Source organism: Haemaphysalis longicornis, unplaced genomic scaffold, assembly GCF_048455015.1.
Source record: "Haemaphysalis longicornis isolate Haplotype H1 unplaced genomic scaffold, Haemaphysalis longicornis Haplotype H1 scaffold_8, whole genome shotgun sequence".
Taxonomy (NCBI): Eukaryota; Metazoa; Arthropoda; class Arachnida; order Ixodida; family Ixodidae; genus Haemaphysalis; species Haemaphysalis longicornis.
Window position 1 is genome coordinate 92,772,562 of NW_027526445.1, and position 16,680 is coordinate 92,789,241.

The following is a 16,680-nucleotide window of genomic DNA, read 5'->3' on the forward strand; positions in this document are numbered from 1 at the left end:
ATAAGTGGAATTCAAGAATTCACAGCAAGAAAGCGGCCGGATAAAGGGTACCACCATCGCATGGTTTGTGTTGCTTGCAACGTTCTAGTGGTGCGAACCCACTTAGGAACGAGTATGATGGCTACTTCACCGTTTACTTGAAGAGGCCTAATTATGCCTGGCGCCGGTGGACGGAGTGCAAATAGCCGTAGGAAACCACGTTCATTTGTAAACTCCTTACATCTGGGGTTTATCTACACTAATCAGACACACCTCGCTTTTCATCGATAGAACGAGCATGGTCGAACAGTCTCATGCTATATTAGAGTTAGATTTTAGGAAGTGGACATGGTCAAAAGGTCACAAATGTTCAAGTCTACAAGCGTATTGATCCAATTACGGAACTATAACGGTAAGTGGAAAATACACCTTTGAGCGATAAATCTGTACTTTGATTGTACAATAATAGGCGCGGTACGATAACGGGTACGATAATATCACTTATGAAGGACTGTGGTATCGATCGGCACAAACGAGCTAAAATGCATGACGAATGTTGACAGAAAGAAGAAATGAGTTTAACAACTGAACAGATTCAGAGCGTTTCTTTACATTATATAGCGACGCGAGTGCTGCCTAGCGTTACACAGGGAGTTTCTTAAGTAAGGCAGACAAGGAATTTGAAAGATCGCTTGTCGACAAATTGCTTGTGGCCGAGCTTATGCGCTAAATGTTCGAGTCGTCGTGAGCCTTAAATACCGTCCGTAGTAGCGGGTACGCCATCTTGTGCCCGCAGATGTCAGCGAAGTCGTCCCATTGCGGGTTCCATAAGCCCAGGCAGCTCGCCGATAAGTTGTTGTGCAGGACGGCAATAAATTTCGAGAGCAATGGCGGCGTTGTGAACGACAACCATGAGTTATGACGAGCCGCTACCATTCCATATTCGTGGGCAATTTTTTGGTAGCGGGTCACAATGCGGCATGTCTCGAAGTAAGCCATTCTGCCAGGTTGGCCAGTAGCGGAACCCTTGACGCCAGGACCTATTGCGGGTACTTGAGGTGTTGCCGTGAAGTTTCTCGATGCGTGAACCTGCGAAGTTGACGTTGTTTGTTTTGGCTCGCGTTTTAGTGGGGTCAACTTCCACCTGCATCCGTCACTGCTGGCGCTGCCTACTACGTATGCTAGCTATCGCAACATCGTCTTGCGCGCAGAAGTACGCCTTGCGTCCCCTTATAATACTTATGATGCACTGGTTTCATCATTTGTTTTAAATTTCACTGATTTGCATTTTACGCAGCCGTTTCTTGCTTAGGAGCACCATGCCTTATCCTCAAGGATTGTATTTCATAGCACTGCAGTGACGAAAATAGAGCTGCTTTATGCATTACCGTAAATTTACTAAAATTTTAATGCCTACGCTACAAAACAAGATGGGCACACACCCTTTATTTTCTGCCACAATGGGTGGTGCATTGAGTACCTTGTAGATATTTGCCTCAGCAAAACACTTAATGACACCCGTCTTCAGTGGTTTCCAGCTGGATCTATAGGAATTTCAGCCGAGTGCCTTAGGCCCCGGTCCACCACACCTGAATTTCTCTCTGCGAATTGACGAGAGCTCCTTCAAATAAGAGTTTCTGCGGTTATTAGCGCCCCGAGATTGGGCGATTCATTTGCTACTTACCAAAAACAGCCTCCAATGTAAATGCCACTATACCTGGCGCTAACGCAGGCAATATCAGGCCTCTCGAAGCCTGACAGAGGCATGGTAGATGCAGATACGATCAGGTTGGCCATTGTAAGAGCCAGGTGTTTAGTAGGAGACTTCTTTCCAGAGTCCGCCAGTTATAATGACCGTACTTTTGTGCGACCCGGTTTCTACGACACACCGATCCGAATGGCGACGGTGAATATCTCCAATATCGTGGTCGGATTGAAGAGTTGGAGATGACGTTGAGGAGGTGAAAAGTGAAGATTTCACAAAACCTTTTTATTTTACTGAAATATTTAGTAATAAGAAGTACTTGCAGTTACAAAATCTCCATCAGCCCAAGTGCTCCCAAATCCACTGAGCATAGTCCCCGAGCACTCTCTTACCGCAGTAGGATAACAGACCCGTAAGTGTGAAAATAAATTCTTCAACTCAGTCAAGCTAAAGGAGTAAATTATTCAAGCTTGAAATAGCGAAGGAGAATTCACTTCATAACGTACTTTGTCTGGCGCCCAGGTGCATACCAGAACAATTTTGTACTGTCATACGCCATTATCTTCTTGTCTCTCTTCTTCGTAGACAACCCTCAAGCTTTTGTGCCTGATAATGACATGACACCGAATTCGCACACATTGCTGTCACTCATAGTCACCTACTGACCCGTTGGTTTACACGGCCAGCGCATAAGAAATTTGCGGAAAAGGTGCAAGGGGGACATTGCGACTTCCCCGAAATATTTCTACTTCTCAACGTTAAGACAAGGTTGTCCGACTGCCAACCGTCACAGTTCGTGGTAAACTCTTTTTTGTAGCCGGGAAATACCTGGAGTGCTGATTCCGGCTACTGTTGATGGATTGTTGGGTTTAATGCGCCTACGCAGCCAGGCGGTGAGGGGCGCCATAGTGGAGGGCTCCGGATTTATTTTGATCACCTGGGGATCTTTAACGTGCGACGAAATCTCGTACACACTGGCGTTTTCGCTTTTCGCCTCCATCAGAAAAGCAGCCGCCACGTCCGGGAATTGAACCTGCGTCCTCGTGCTCAGCAGCGCAACGCCTTATCTACTGAGCCACCGCGGCGGGTGTGTGGCTGCCGTGGTGCGCTTAGACGATGCTTAGCCACTTTTCGCGTAGGTGTACGCACTACTAGATACCAAATGGCTGCCGGCGGACAATAAAACTATCGCATGCATGTGACAAACCCGGCACATTGCAGCTTCTTCGCGCTCCCTAACGAATTGAAAGCTGTTGTTCCTAGTTGCTGCAGAACAAGTGACGGCGACCTAGCAGTGGCTTCTGCATTTCGCAGGAGCAGTGGGTCATCGGCCAATGACCTTAACAGTGGCCCTGCAGACAGCATTGCTGTTGGCACTCCGGTTGTGAAACCCCGCCAAGGTGCTGCCACGAAAGCTTCGCGGGAATGCTTCCTTAGAGCACAAGGGCTCACAAGAACTAAAATGCGCAGCATGGCTTAGCTTAACCCGTCAACACTAGCCTAACTCAAAGCGAACATTGCCCTTTGAGAAGATGGTGTGGCCCACTTATGGGAGCATCCTTGGAATGTGACGCATAGAATTCTGACTGCAATATTGACTCTGCAAAGAAAAAAAACTGTGGATTTCGCACTTTTTTCTGTAACTTAGCTTTTATGCTTCTGTCCGTACATTCTGGCGACCTTACAAAGGGAAGTCACGTTGCACAATCTGTGTTATTTCTTTCTTGGTGCAGAATGTAAAATTTCTCACAATTGCGTTACAGACCAATTCCGTTCAGTAAAACCATAAGGCTGCACTGCCCGAAGGGGAGGTGACGTTAACACAATTGCAAATTTTACTCTTTTTCTGCAGTATACCTTGAAGCTGTAGGTCTCAGCAGGCAGCATGTAGCAGATGCTGCTGGCGTACGACGAGTTGAAGCCGTGGTGGTAAAGCTCCCATAGACGGACCAAAGTTCCTTCGCTGAAGTAGCTGCAACCAGGAAAATGTTAACGTAATTCAGAATTGTTATTATAAAGCTTGAGGTAGTGCCTAGCGGTAAGTGTCGAACTATGGTAGGGGCCGCGTAATACTGTAACGTGTCGGCAACACAGATGACACGTATTAATGTTACCTAAAATGCAGCTATGACAGCGTCTGTGCAAGGTGCGCGCTAACCACTTTTCCGTTGACGTCCTGTGTTGAATGCGGTCATGGCGTTGTGGGGCATTGCCCAAGAATGAGTGCCGTGATAGTTCCCTTTCCCGGAGAATGTCCCCCATAAATACGTGTTTTAATGTACAGGTGCTGTGAAAAGTAATTGGAACAAGGTCTCGTAAATTTATGGGAATTTTTTCTTCTCGAAACTGCCTGACTGCATTGGGGCACGTTTAGAGAAGCCCTGCTAATAGGAAAAGCTTCCTTTAAACCGGTAATGCCGGTCATATACCCAGTAAGACAAATACTTTGTGTTATTCTTAAATGCTTGTTCGAATTATTTATGACGGTACATTTATATGAACAGTGAATCCTTGTTGCGTTCCTTCGGAGAACAAACACACATTACTAAATCAGCCTGAATGAAGTTACAGGCTATTTAAGTGTTTAGAAACTCTCTGTTGTGACTGTTGTAATTGTTGTATTCGTCGCTCACGCAATTAGGAAACCCATATTTTCAGCGTCAAGCGGTGGTTAGAAGAAAGTCCCGGCTATTTTCATATTGCTAGAAGAGTGATTGGCCACAAAGCTAACTCACGTTTTTGTGCTTAAAATAACAAGCTGAACTTAGCTAACGCTACGTATATCCTGGAATAGCCGAGCTAAGCCACTGCTAATTTTTTTTTAGTAGGACAAAAGTTTTCGCAGAAAAATATTCGTGAATCTGAACATAACAATCACCAGGGAATGATATGAAAATGTGTAAGCAAATTGAAGAGCTCCGACAGCTACACTTTGTTTGAACGTAAACGAAATCACTTCCTCCACGCCCCCCCCCGTCAATTCTCAATTTCTTCGATTCGGACACGTGGTCTGGTCGCGTCCAAATTCTGGCTTGGTTTATGGAAGAAAACCCATTATTATGGACAGATTGGGCTGCATATCTGTTAATTTGGACTCCCCGCAGAGTTCAGGTGTGGAAAGAGCAGGGCATCCTTCCACAGCCGCGTACAGCTAATTCGGATTCGCAGCAGAAATCAAAGACGCATCTAAAAAACTTTGAGATCGGAACGAGATACGAACCGGCATGTGCACATCTCGGAGGCACACAATGAAGAACACCTCGCAAGTGAAAGGCAGAGTGCCCATCTCTGTGGCCATCATCTAGCCGACCAACCGAGGGACCATAAAATTTCCTTTCTTTCTGCCTTTTGTGTCGAACACTTTTGTTCTGTCAGCAAACGACAGTAAGCAACTTAAAAAAACGTTTAGTGATACTGAAAGCAATATTTAAGTGCTATGTCGTACTCGCGATAATCCTGACTCTCAGTGAATTCTTAAAATCTCTCCGGTCCATTGAAATCCAAATTAACGGGGTTTCACAACATATATCTGGGGTAACACTGTAGGAAGCCACAAAACTCAAAGAAAAAGATCTACAGAAATTCAGTGAATTAGCTAATATTGCGTAGCATTCTTACGCCGTTTGTGTAGACCTGCGAGTTCTTTACAGCCAAAGATGGCTATGAGTAGAGAAAACCATTGGCATATTTTATACTTTTTAAGTTTTATTTTGATTCTTTTCTGCAATGACGTAAGCATATAACCTGTAACGTAATGAAGTGCGTTTACCTCGCTAATAAGGTTTTTTTTCGACAATGGAAGGAGTACTGCACTGTTGGTATATTTACGCTATTTTTATAGGTATTTCGAACGTTCTTCCGCGGAAGTTTTTTGCTTATTCTTCTGTTTTGGGGAAAGCTATAAACGGATATTCTTGATTGTTTCAGATCAAGTTTGTGAATTTTTTTTTTAATTTTGGGTTCTTCCAAATCCCGTCCTACCAATGACCTCCGCTTACGCCATTATAATCATTGCAAGTGTTACTTTCGATAAATCTGCATTTTTGTGGGAATACAGGGCGTTGCACTACTGCTTATGAATTCACTAAGGCACTATCTTTACTAGAACCCACTTGTCACCTGACCATGAAGTGTCATTAGCAAGTTTTGGCCGTAGGTATTTCCTGATATTCAGTGAGTCATTATAGCCGTTCCTCCCTTGTAGGCGCATTGTTAGCCCGTAGATGGTGGGCAGATTGGAATCGCTCTAAACGCCACAAGCCACGCTTTGTAGGTCTACGCTGACGCCGACGGCGGACCCTTTTCAACGTCTAGCACTACTAAGGATCTCGTGTTAAAGCTAACCCACGGTTGGAACTATAGGTACACGAAAACCGTAGCAGAACAACCTGTTTTCTTAAAATGCGATATTTTGCCTCACTGTGCGAAAATATGTGCGCGTGCGTGCGTACATGCGTGGACATTTGGTGTTACCAAAAGAATCTCTGCCGGGCAGTCTCTTTGCCACCTAGAGAAGTTGCCTGCCCCACAAAGAGGATGCCTGCTTGCCAGCAGAAGCTTCCGGTGAGGACGCGTGATTTGAAAACGACGGGAAGCCCGTTACGACCACCCGGTGGGGGGGGGGGGGGGGGGGGGGGGTTTGCAAAGCCGCACTACGGTGGCACTCAATGCTACCAAAAAATGATGGTGGAAGAAAGAGTCGTCTGCTTAGTGGGCTGACCGGGAAATGGGCAGCCTGTAGGGAGGCCCATCTCAATTGCCAGAAGATTTAGGAGGGGATGCGACAATGGGGAGGTGGAAGGGAGGGGGGTCTCGGCGACACCGAGGCGCTGCCCCCTGGCCAGAAGCCTACATGCCTGCTTGCCAGAAGGCTACGCTCAGGGCGCATAATTTGGAAGCGAGGTGCAGCCCGTCACTGGGGAGGGCATCACAAGGCGGAACCGAGGCAAAGGGCGCAGCTCTTCAGCGCCCAGTCCTGTGGTATCGCGTAGCGTCTCAGCATCGGCCTTGTTCTACGCTGGAGAACGAAGAGGGCATCGAAGATAGACCGAGCAGGAAAGCGGAAGATGAAAGCATGGAGAAAGTGTGAGGGGTAGGGTGTTGTGCCGAGGCCGCGCGAGACATATTTTTACTCAGCAGTAGCGGTTACTGCAAGCGGGGACCCAGTCTCCTGTTGCACGTTACTGAGTAGGGACACGACGGAGGCCGAGGAGGTAGCCATTGCCTTAGCAATGACCCGGCCGGAAATTAGAACGATAGTGAGCGACTCTAAATCGGCCAGCAGAAATTTCGACTGAGGGAGGATCTCCAGCGCCGCTTGGAGTATCCTCGCAAACATAAAAAACTTTACAACCGAAGAGGTAACGTTATTGTGGACACCAGCTCATCGGGGACTCATTGGGAATGAGAAAGCACATGCGACCGCCCGAGGTCTTATAGTCCGGGCGAGCACCGCCAACGCCGCCGCTGCTGATGTCCAGTCGTTGGCATCAGCCTTGCATGCCGAACCTCCTTCCCAAATGACGGCGAACGAAGGGCCCAGTGACTACAGTGAAATTACGCAATATTATAGACTGTAGAGGAACATACTACCTCCTGCGGATACGCCGCTAAGTAGAAAAGAAGAGATTTACAGGAGACGTTTGCAGACAGGAGTTTTCAAGAACCCAGTCTTATAGAGTAAGTGGCATCCCAAAGTCGTCGATTCAAGATTTAAGAAATGTAGCGGTCGAGCGGACCTCGTCCACATTGTGTGGACGTGTCCTTCGTACAAGAAACCGCACCGAAACGTAGCATCCTGGGAGGCACTAGTCCTCAGGCGAACCTCCGAAACCCAGCGCAAGATCATCGGTCTCGCCCTAGAAGCCGCCAAGTTCCAAGGGATACCGGCCGACTGATGGGGGGAGGGTGCACCTAACGCCCCCTTTTTGACTGGTGTGTAATAAAGTTTTCACTGACTGACTGACTGCGGCGGCAATGCGCTACTATATAACGCCAGGGAATAGCGCGCTGCAACACTCGTTCGCTGACGACGTGATGACTTCCTGAGACACAGCAGCTATGCGCCGTCGCCGAGAAGACTGCAGTACTCGCTGCGTTCAAATTTCGCATTAAGGAGTATATCCCAATCGACAGCCATTTTTTTCTGTTTTTTTTTTTTTGCCTCAACGAAACAACTGCGGAGTACGAAACCGCACGTTTATGAGCCAGAATAGAAAATAAATTGTTATGTAAATGAACTAAACCAAAATATTACAAAATAAACTGGCGGAAACAAGGAGTAATGCTTAACACACACTAAAGAATAACACACATAAGCAGTCTTAAGTGTACCTTTGAACCTTTTATTTCGGTTTAGTTAGTGCTGCAAGGTCTGATCTCACATGAAAAACATCCATGTTTGCCAAGTCAAAACACTTGCGCAAAATACCTACATTAAAGGGACACTGAAGTGATATGTAAACATTGCGGGATTACTAGCAAAAATTGTAGTCCGGAGTCCCCAGGCCATGTTTCGACCACGCTAGCGCGTTTACGCGATTTTATTTAGTAGAAAAACTAATTCGAAAACGCTGTTTTCCTCTCTTTACGCTCGCCCATTTTCTGTGGCGTTTTCGTGTGACGTCATGAGGGGATGAGCTGGCAATTGGCTGCGCCACGGCTGCGCTACTGCACGGCTCCCCGGCCGACAGAGTCAGTCGGCCCAGCGTTTCGTCCGCCGGCCGCCGGCGGGTCGTCGCAATCAAGGAGGTTAAAAAAAATTGCTTGGTCGCAATTCGTTCGCTTAGTTGAAACGAAGCCAGGACACGTTTGTGAATGGAAGAATGTGCCTTTCTTTACTTGGTTTGTTTGTACACTGTATCTAGCTCCAAGTCAAGGTCGCTTCACACAAGCGCTGCACATGCGACGCTTCGCTGACTGGTACGCCAGTAGGAAAATATAAGGCCTCTTGAAGGCGGGAGAAGAGTCAGCGAAGTCAATATAGGTACTAAGCAAATAAAATCAACTGATATTTTTACCGTACAGCGTAAAACTAGGGCGCGGGAAGCACTTTTTTGCGCTGGGCGAACAAGCACAGCGGTCAGCAGCACGACTACGCATCTGCGAACGCTTTTCCGTCTACGCAATGCAATTGCTAGACGTGAGCTACTGTGGAAACTCGGGCGACGCTTACTGCACGATCGCAGTACAACAAATAGTCACCTAAGCTGCTTGAAATGCCAAAACTAAATAAAAGTGTAAACCGGTTGTACAATATATACCCTATATTAGCATGGCTTTCGCGTCCCGCTCAGTAGCGTAGCAGTCTGGGGCGCTAAGAATTCACCGTAAATGTTTTGCGAGTCACGAGTTCGAATCCCCGCGGATACGTGCTTTTTTTTTTTTTTTTGTAAGTTACTTTTTTTGTTTTCCGCCGATGTTTTCTATATTGAGTTCACCTTTTTTGGGGCCGCAACTTTCATGGCTACACGAACTAGTTCACAAAACGCGCGCAGGCTGGCACTGGCGCGCTAGCGAGTTCTCGTTGGCGTGCTGTTGCCATAAGCACCGACTGCTTGCAGGCAGTGGGCACAGGCCAGAATGAACAGACCCTTGGCCTGGTGCGAGCACGCTTTTTACGATACAGGCATGAGGGAGGCAAGCTCCAAATATGGGGGAAAAGCGCGTGACATTTGGGCGTCTGCGGGTACGCGGAGGGCGTTCATGCACTGCGTAGGTCTCGGCTAGTGAATGCTACGACTACAAGCCGTCCTGGGAGGCTTATCTTGTGCATTTTACAGCCGACAACATGGCAGAAGAGCGGTACGATGATTACTGAGATATTGAGAATGCCCATCCAACAAAGCCATTGGTTATGTTTTACAGAACCGAAACCGAAACCGAAACTTGTGTGATTGCTAACCTTGGGCATCGTCCAATCACGGCGCCCCTCCTCTCAACGTCACAGCCTTAGTTGGTGCGGCCGCCGCAAACCGCGCATGGTAGTTTTTCTTCTTTCGCGCTTTGTAAAATAATTACCGATTTGTCAACCGGATAAACGATGAAAAGTGTGCTAATTTGAGCCAGTCTACGCAGTGCAAGCAAAAACGGGAGCTTGACAAATTCACTTCAGTGTCCCTTTAAGAATTTGTTTGTATGGTAATCTGACACAGGAACGAAAACAAAGCACTAACGAAATAAACACAATAAATCCGTTTTTTTTTTCTCTGAACCCGTTAGAACTTGTTTGAGCTGGTTCGAACCGGAACGGATTGGTGCCCCGGAACCGATCCGGGAACTGAATCCGAAAGGCTTGAACCGGAACCCGAACCGTACCCGAAAAAATTTCTGTTGAACACCCTGGAACCGTTAGGACTGGTGTTTGTAAGCTGGTTTTTCCGTATTCACTGTTGGGCAGTGAAGCCAGGCCATTTACGGAGGGAGCATGAGGGCGCCTGATTCACGCGTCCGCCGGACAAGGGTGGAGACAGCGCCGGCATTTTGGGTCACTCGGTCGCCGCGACAGCAAGTCATTGAAGAAAAACTCTGCTAAAATTATCAGCGAAACGCGATTTACTGGCGTAGTTTGAATCACGTTATCTGTTTCGCATTGATGGGTCTCGTGGAAAACGAAAACAACAACGCGTTGAGCACGTTCACCTAATTGCGGCGGCACGGGACTGTCGAAAGGGTGTTTCCACCCTGTACGACGGTGCTGGCATCGAGGCACCCTAGCGAGTATAGTTACAGGACCCCCTCTGCCGCCACCTTTTCCTTGTTCGGGCTTTCTGCTCGTCACGCGCGGTGTCTACCTCCCCATGGCGTTTTAAGCGTGCCTTAGGTGGAGGGGGGGGGGGGGGCACAGAGAGTCTTGACCCAATCTCCGTTACCATACCCGTTGCGATGGGGGGGGGGGGGTATTGCAACGTGGTTTGGGTTGGTGGGTTACAGAGAGAGTAAGTCCCTATGATGCGGGAGGGAAAAGAACGGGCCCCATTTTTTCCCCTCAAATTCGAGTGTAGTCCTCCGAAGTTTCATTGTCCTAATTAGCAAGAAGGTATGCCCAAGCGTGAATTCAAACAAACGTGTATTGTTTCGCGCAATCCCTTCCCAATTCCCAGCTTTGCTGGTCATTCTTATTCACAGAGTGGAAGGGCACTGACGTTTACTTCACGAACGCATCCGATGTGTAGGGGCCGGTTCGACGAATCGGTAGTCCGCTAACTGCGGCACCAGATAAGAAACAACAAGAAAGCTTTCCGCAGAAATTGACGGTCGCATACGGCACCGCAGACCCCACACATTCTGGCACAGACAACATGCTCCACCACGGCGTACACATGGTAACCATAGACGCATAACGAGTGGCCGATGTGGGCGCGTGTGCTGGCGCTCAAGTGGTTCATTACTAAATTTTTCAACATACTTTTCGCAGTTGTGTTGTTTAATTTGGTTTACGTTCCAGCTCAACGCTTCGCTGATAATAATGTCGCGAGCACAGCGATATGTTTTCTCTTTGGTTCTTTGCGTAGGAAGAAAAAGAGTTTTTCTTGGAAAGCTCCTTGGAAGGGAGACAGGCGGTTAACTTTAAATAGTTAATCAATGAAGATCGCCGGCAGCCCGGTTTTCACGGTTGTGTGTAGCTTGTGTTAGCTTCTTTTGTTTGCTTTTACGCTAGTTTGCCTTATGCCGCGTTCAAGGGGGGCATAGGGGCGCCGCGGTTCCGATTTTAAGCTTTGATCGTTTTTTAGGAGTAATGCCAGGACGGCGCCTAATTATGCCCACAACGGGTGCGAAACGGTACCTTTGTGGTCTTCAGTCTGGGTGGCGCAGAGGTAGCCTTTTGACACCGCCAGAATGTCCATTTAGTTGTCGGGAGTAACTACTGCATAGGAGCATGCGAGTCGCTTGTGTTCTAGTCTGTGGAGTTACGATCCCTGATAGAGGTTTTACTGCACAATGTTAAGGGGTATTCGAAATCCGTCAGGTCGGGATGGGTCGCCAACCCGGAGGGATAATTCAACGGGAGTGCCAGGGGCTTTTGTAATGCGCGCGCCGTGTTCACAAAGACTGGAATTTCTGTCGGCATCTAACGGAATGTCAACAGGCGTCGTGAGAACAATATTTCGGAGATGCCGCCCGAGGGTCGTCGGCCAGCGCTCAGAGTTGCTTTTAGCTGTTTGGCTGTAATCTGTGTTGTAATGACGTGCTGATGCATACTTTGCTGTTTATATGTGAGTGTGAGGATCACGTCAGTATTTGTGTGCAAACTTAACTATTTGTTCTCGCCAATCAGAGACCTACAGTGTGTTAGTAAGACCTCCTTACTCTTTGTTGGGACACACTCTTGGAGACGTGGTTTGTGTCAAAAATGTTGTTATTGGTGTTTTAGAGTCGGTCCAGCAGGAAAGGGAGGATAGCATAGATGCGAAGTTTGAGACGAAGATCAGGCGACCGGACTAGAGCGAACCACGGCAGATGCCGGAGACCCTCTTGAGTTGAATATGTTTAGCTAAGCGTATTGATAATTTCGCTGATTTCATGCATACCTTGTGCATATGTTAATTGGCAGCTCTTGTACTGTAAATGAGGGTCGTCCTCATTAGATTTGAAAAAAGTTATCCCAGGGCCTCCACAGCCATTGATTACTTCATCACCGGACAGAAGATGCTATCGTAGCGGCAGGCCAGAGCCATTCGCTACACTAAGATCCCTGCCCCTAGGAAGGGCGCAGGACACGTGGCCTTCTTATTTCGAAGTAATGTGGTGCCCGTGTTTGCCATTGCGAAATTTAAAGCTGACCCCTGCGAAGAGCTCACGCTCTTGAACACTGTTATCGATTAAAAAATCAGCATTCTATCAGCCATAAAAAATAACTCTTGATTTACAACCGCATTGTTCGTTCTTTTCCAGCACTATCATGCCGTACGCGCACGGTGTCGCAACGCCTACTGCTCGTGCTGCGCCGGTTGCTAAAATGCTGTTTCAAAAGCGATTAATGTGGCTAGTGTGTTATCTTGTCGTTGAAAGACACGACACATTTATTCTTGCTTATCTCTTGTGTTGTGCAGTCCTGTTGTAAAATTTTGCTTCTCCCCGACTTGTTTTATATGAGGTGCTGTATGGTTCGCTGGCAATACCCCAGTGAACTGCTTTCATATGCTTGTACATCTATTCTGTGTCATCTGTATACTGCATCGCTCACTCGTGCCAAGGACCTTGCTTCAAAGGTGGGCAGTATCAAATAAGGTACCCATCTGCTACGACCATTCCCCCCACACTGTCTACCCTTACTCGTAATCCCTGTAAAACATGTTTCTTTTACGCATACATATCGGCTTTCTAAGCAAACGTCTGTGAACACAGCACCACCTTCGTCTACCAACATGAATCTTCGCATTTCATCGGCACTGTTTACTAGGCCAAACGTATATTCGACACACTGTATTGCGGGAAATAGTTGTTCGGCATTCAGACTGCCAGTTATAACTGAAAATATTATTCGTAAGAAACGTGCAATTCCAAAGAGCGGCGAGTGAGCCACGATAGTAACGACCAATAAGCGCTAGGGTCGAGACGCTGGAAGTTCTGTGATGAACATAGATCAGTAATGGGGGATTGTCTGGCCGGTCCATCTGGAAAAACGATTCACACTATACACATTTGTCAACCTAAAAGGGGGAATGCTCGTCTGGCAGGAAAAATACCTGAACAGAGATCTAGAACCTGCATGCTGGATTTCAGGCGCGGTGGCCGGGCACAGTTACGCTTGCAATTTGTGGCGTCTTCGTTTGTGTTGTTTGGCATATTTGTGCTTTTTGTCGCGCTGGGAAGTCCTGTTGTTGTATTTGATCGGCAAGCACATGAAGCACGTCTTCAACTCCCCACCACTACTAAACTGCTGCTAAAGTCTACGTTTCCAGAGGGATACGCGCAGAGCCTACCTGTAAGGGACGCTTCTGTACTGAGCTTCGGTCATCCGAGGCGGCAGGAGGAAGATGGACGCTGCACCTAATTCTTGGGCCAGGTGGGCGAATTCAGGCCCGACAGCATCTTGGCGCAGCGCCACGCCAAGGGTTAAGGCGTGGCTCTCAAGCAGGCGCTTACGAAGCAGCCGCAAGAGGACGGGCATGCGGGGCCACGTTGATCGGGATGCTGCAGACTCGGGCCAGCGCAGGACCAATCCTTTGAAGCCGTGGTACTGCAAGAAGTCGAGTGGAGTCCGCTATATCGGATGAGACGTACAGATGAAGATTACCGCACCCTACCAAAGTGACTGCATTAATGGAAGAATAAATAGAGGTGAAATAACCTTTTTTTAAGGTTTTCACGTCTGCTGTAGTACACAAAAACATTGTCTGCAAAAGTAGTCCTGTACGTAGTGTGCATAGTATATATAGTTACGTAGTATAGCATATATTATATACGTAGTATTTAAAAGTAGTGGTACGCGAAGTATACGAAATGTAGTATTGAAACAGAACAAAAGGAAGAGTCCAGTTCTGAAAGAAAATGGCCCACTAATCCACTGTGGTGCTCTGCGATTGAGCATTATTCAGGGAGTAGGAAATAAAGCCCGCGTCAGAAATCTACAATTGACAGATTGAATTGAAGCATTTCATTGCTAAAACAAAATACTGTAAATGGTATTCTCTCCAGAGCCCACAGATTTGCTGGCAAATCATGGTTTCTGGGCTGCACGTTCCTGCCCAAATGCAACCTTATCGTGCAGTTACGAGCAAAATGTTGGGAACAAAAAGCTGGGAATAGTGAAGCAATTTCTATTTTTTACCGAAACAATTTGACTGAAGAGCATTTTAGTAGGTACTTATAGGGGCACTAAAGGCTCAATAAAATTTTGTTTTGACTGTAAGACCATACGCTTCGTAGCTGTCTGGGCTTCAGTTCAACGAGCAACGACGATGCGTTATTTGTTGAGAAACAGGCAATGAAAGCTGGCATTTCTCTTACCTGCTTCCATTTTATTTTTTTTTTTCATAGCGTAGTCATTGCGCCACAAAGAGCGAAGCGCCGGCGGCACCGGTGCGGTCTAGAGCGTAAACGTTGGCAGCGGTAGCGTTTATGTCTCCAGCCATGGCCGATTACGGCAGCGTTTCTGTAGCCGAGAAGGAACGCTTGAGAGTTTATTCATTTTCGCCGATGGAATGAGAAACGCTTTTAGGTGCTGAAGCGGCCGCTGTGCCCGCCAACTCCGGATTCCCAGACACCATGCAGCCGGCTGGCAGCGAAGCCCTTTTAGATGCGACGTTGAGAGGAGCATCTCTTGCCGGCGGCCCTGTCCTTCCTGCGTCGTTGTCGTCGGCGTCCGCACAGCTGCGTCTCTCCTCCGCTCGCCCCCTCTCCTCTCGGCCTGATAGCGCGCCCTCTGCCCCAACATCTGTGGCGCGCGCAGTACGGCGCGCTCTCTCACTCCGCTGGTGGGCGGCGCTGTGCGCACATGCACCGCCCTCTCTCTCCGCGGTCTCCTCCTTCGGGCGCGCTGCGCATACAAGCGGAGGGCCGCGCTCCGGCCGGTCTCTCAGTCGACGGTCGTCCGCGCTACGCTTGCTATCTCTCTCTCTCTCGCATTACCCGACGATTGCTCACGCAATTCGAGTAATCGACCCAACGGAAACTCACAATGGAACGCCCTTCAGTGTCGCATCACACCAGGGTTCTCGCGAGGGGAGGTGGGCGTAATTTTTTTGATACAACAAGCGCCATTTAAATATCAAGCGGGGTATCCCGCGCCTCTGGTTGGAAGCGTTCAGGAGGGTGCCGTCAGTTCACTTTGTCTGGCAATAAATGTTTTTACCACCATCTGGCGATCACAGCCATCTCATGTTATCATCTCTCGCGCGGCGCCAGCCTAGCGTGAAATAAACATTACTCATGGCCGCTGCGTCGAGTAGTCATCATTCCCCGCCCCGCCAGACACAACATAACAAGGCGACTGGGACGCACGCTTTACGGATTATCAATGGCGGCTCGAGACGATCGGGCGGGTCGGCGAGCCAACCACTCACAGTATGTTCATCTTACGGGCGATTATGTGTGAACTGCGGCGCGAGCCCACTTTACCGGCAAGAATATGTGCGTGAGGGGATCGGGAGATTGGAACTTCGGGCGGGTAGCTTAACCACCTGCTGTGCATTCAATTTCTTCAGCCGCTGCTTTTAAAGGCCCTTTAGCTGTTTCCTGCAGGGTGTATTGCTTGGAGAAGCTCAGGCGCTCACCGTCCTAGGTTATTTGATTTGATTGATTGTAGGGTTTAACGCGCCGACGCAATGCAGGCGATGAGGCGTGCCGTAGTGGAGGGCTCCGGATTAATTTTGACCACCTGGGGATCTTTAACGTGCGCCGAAATCTCGAACACACGGGTGTTTTTGCTTTTCGCCTCCATTAAACAAGCGGCCGCCGCGGCCGGGAACCGAAAACTCGTCCTCGTGCTCACCGTCCTAGGTTTCTGAATTGGCCAGTTGTGCATCTTGCTTTTCATAAACGAACCTGAAAGCTGCATAACATAGTAAAATTCAGGGAAGCAGCCTGCCTCGCCGTGTATAAAAGCTGCATTCTCTGTTTCTTAGATTCGATGAGCTTACGGAAAGGTCAGTTTACGTTTGTTTTACGTGATCCACGATTGTGAACTGTTTATTTCAGGAAACTATCTATAGATGCTTCTCCAGTGAGCTCTCGCCGTTCACAGCTAGTATAACGGCACAAACCGTACAACCCAAAAGGGTACGATAAGTCACATTTTTTTTCTCGTTTCTCGCGTTTTCTGCCTTATTAAACAACCGCGAGTCGCGAGAATGGTCTGTTGACATTCTCCCCACCGTAATCTATTGATACAGGTCAACATCTTTTTACTTTTTGGTGTCGCCTTTAGAAGTTAAACAACCACTAAATTTTCTGAAATTGTCAATCTCTTTTGCGATAACGTTGAACATTGCTGAGCATATCTTTGAGGGCTCTGTTCAGCCATAACGTTTGAACATTCCTGAACATGTCTTTGC

The 16,680-nt window shown here is 48.0% G+C and overlaps 1 protein-coding gene across 1 annotated transcript; it reads right to left on the reverse strand.

Moving 5' to 3' along the window:
* Positions 1-674: 674 nt before the first annotated feature.
* LOC144149801 (putative chitinase 10) lies at positions 675-13,852 on the reverse strand. Its single transcript, XM_077681446.1, has 3 exons — positions 13,609-13,852; positions 3,542-3,656; positions 675-1,068 (listed from the first exon to the last, which is right to left on the reverse strand). Exons 1-3 carry the CDS (start codon positions 13,794-13,796, stop codon positions 706-708), a joined length of 666 nt encoding a protein of 221 aa, XP_077537572.1. The 5' UTR covers positions 13,797-13,852; the 3' UTR covers positions 675-705.
* Positions 13,853-16,680: the final 2,828 nt, after the last annotated feature.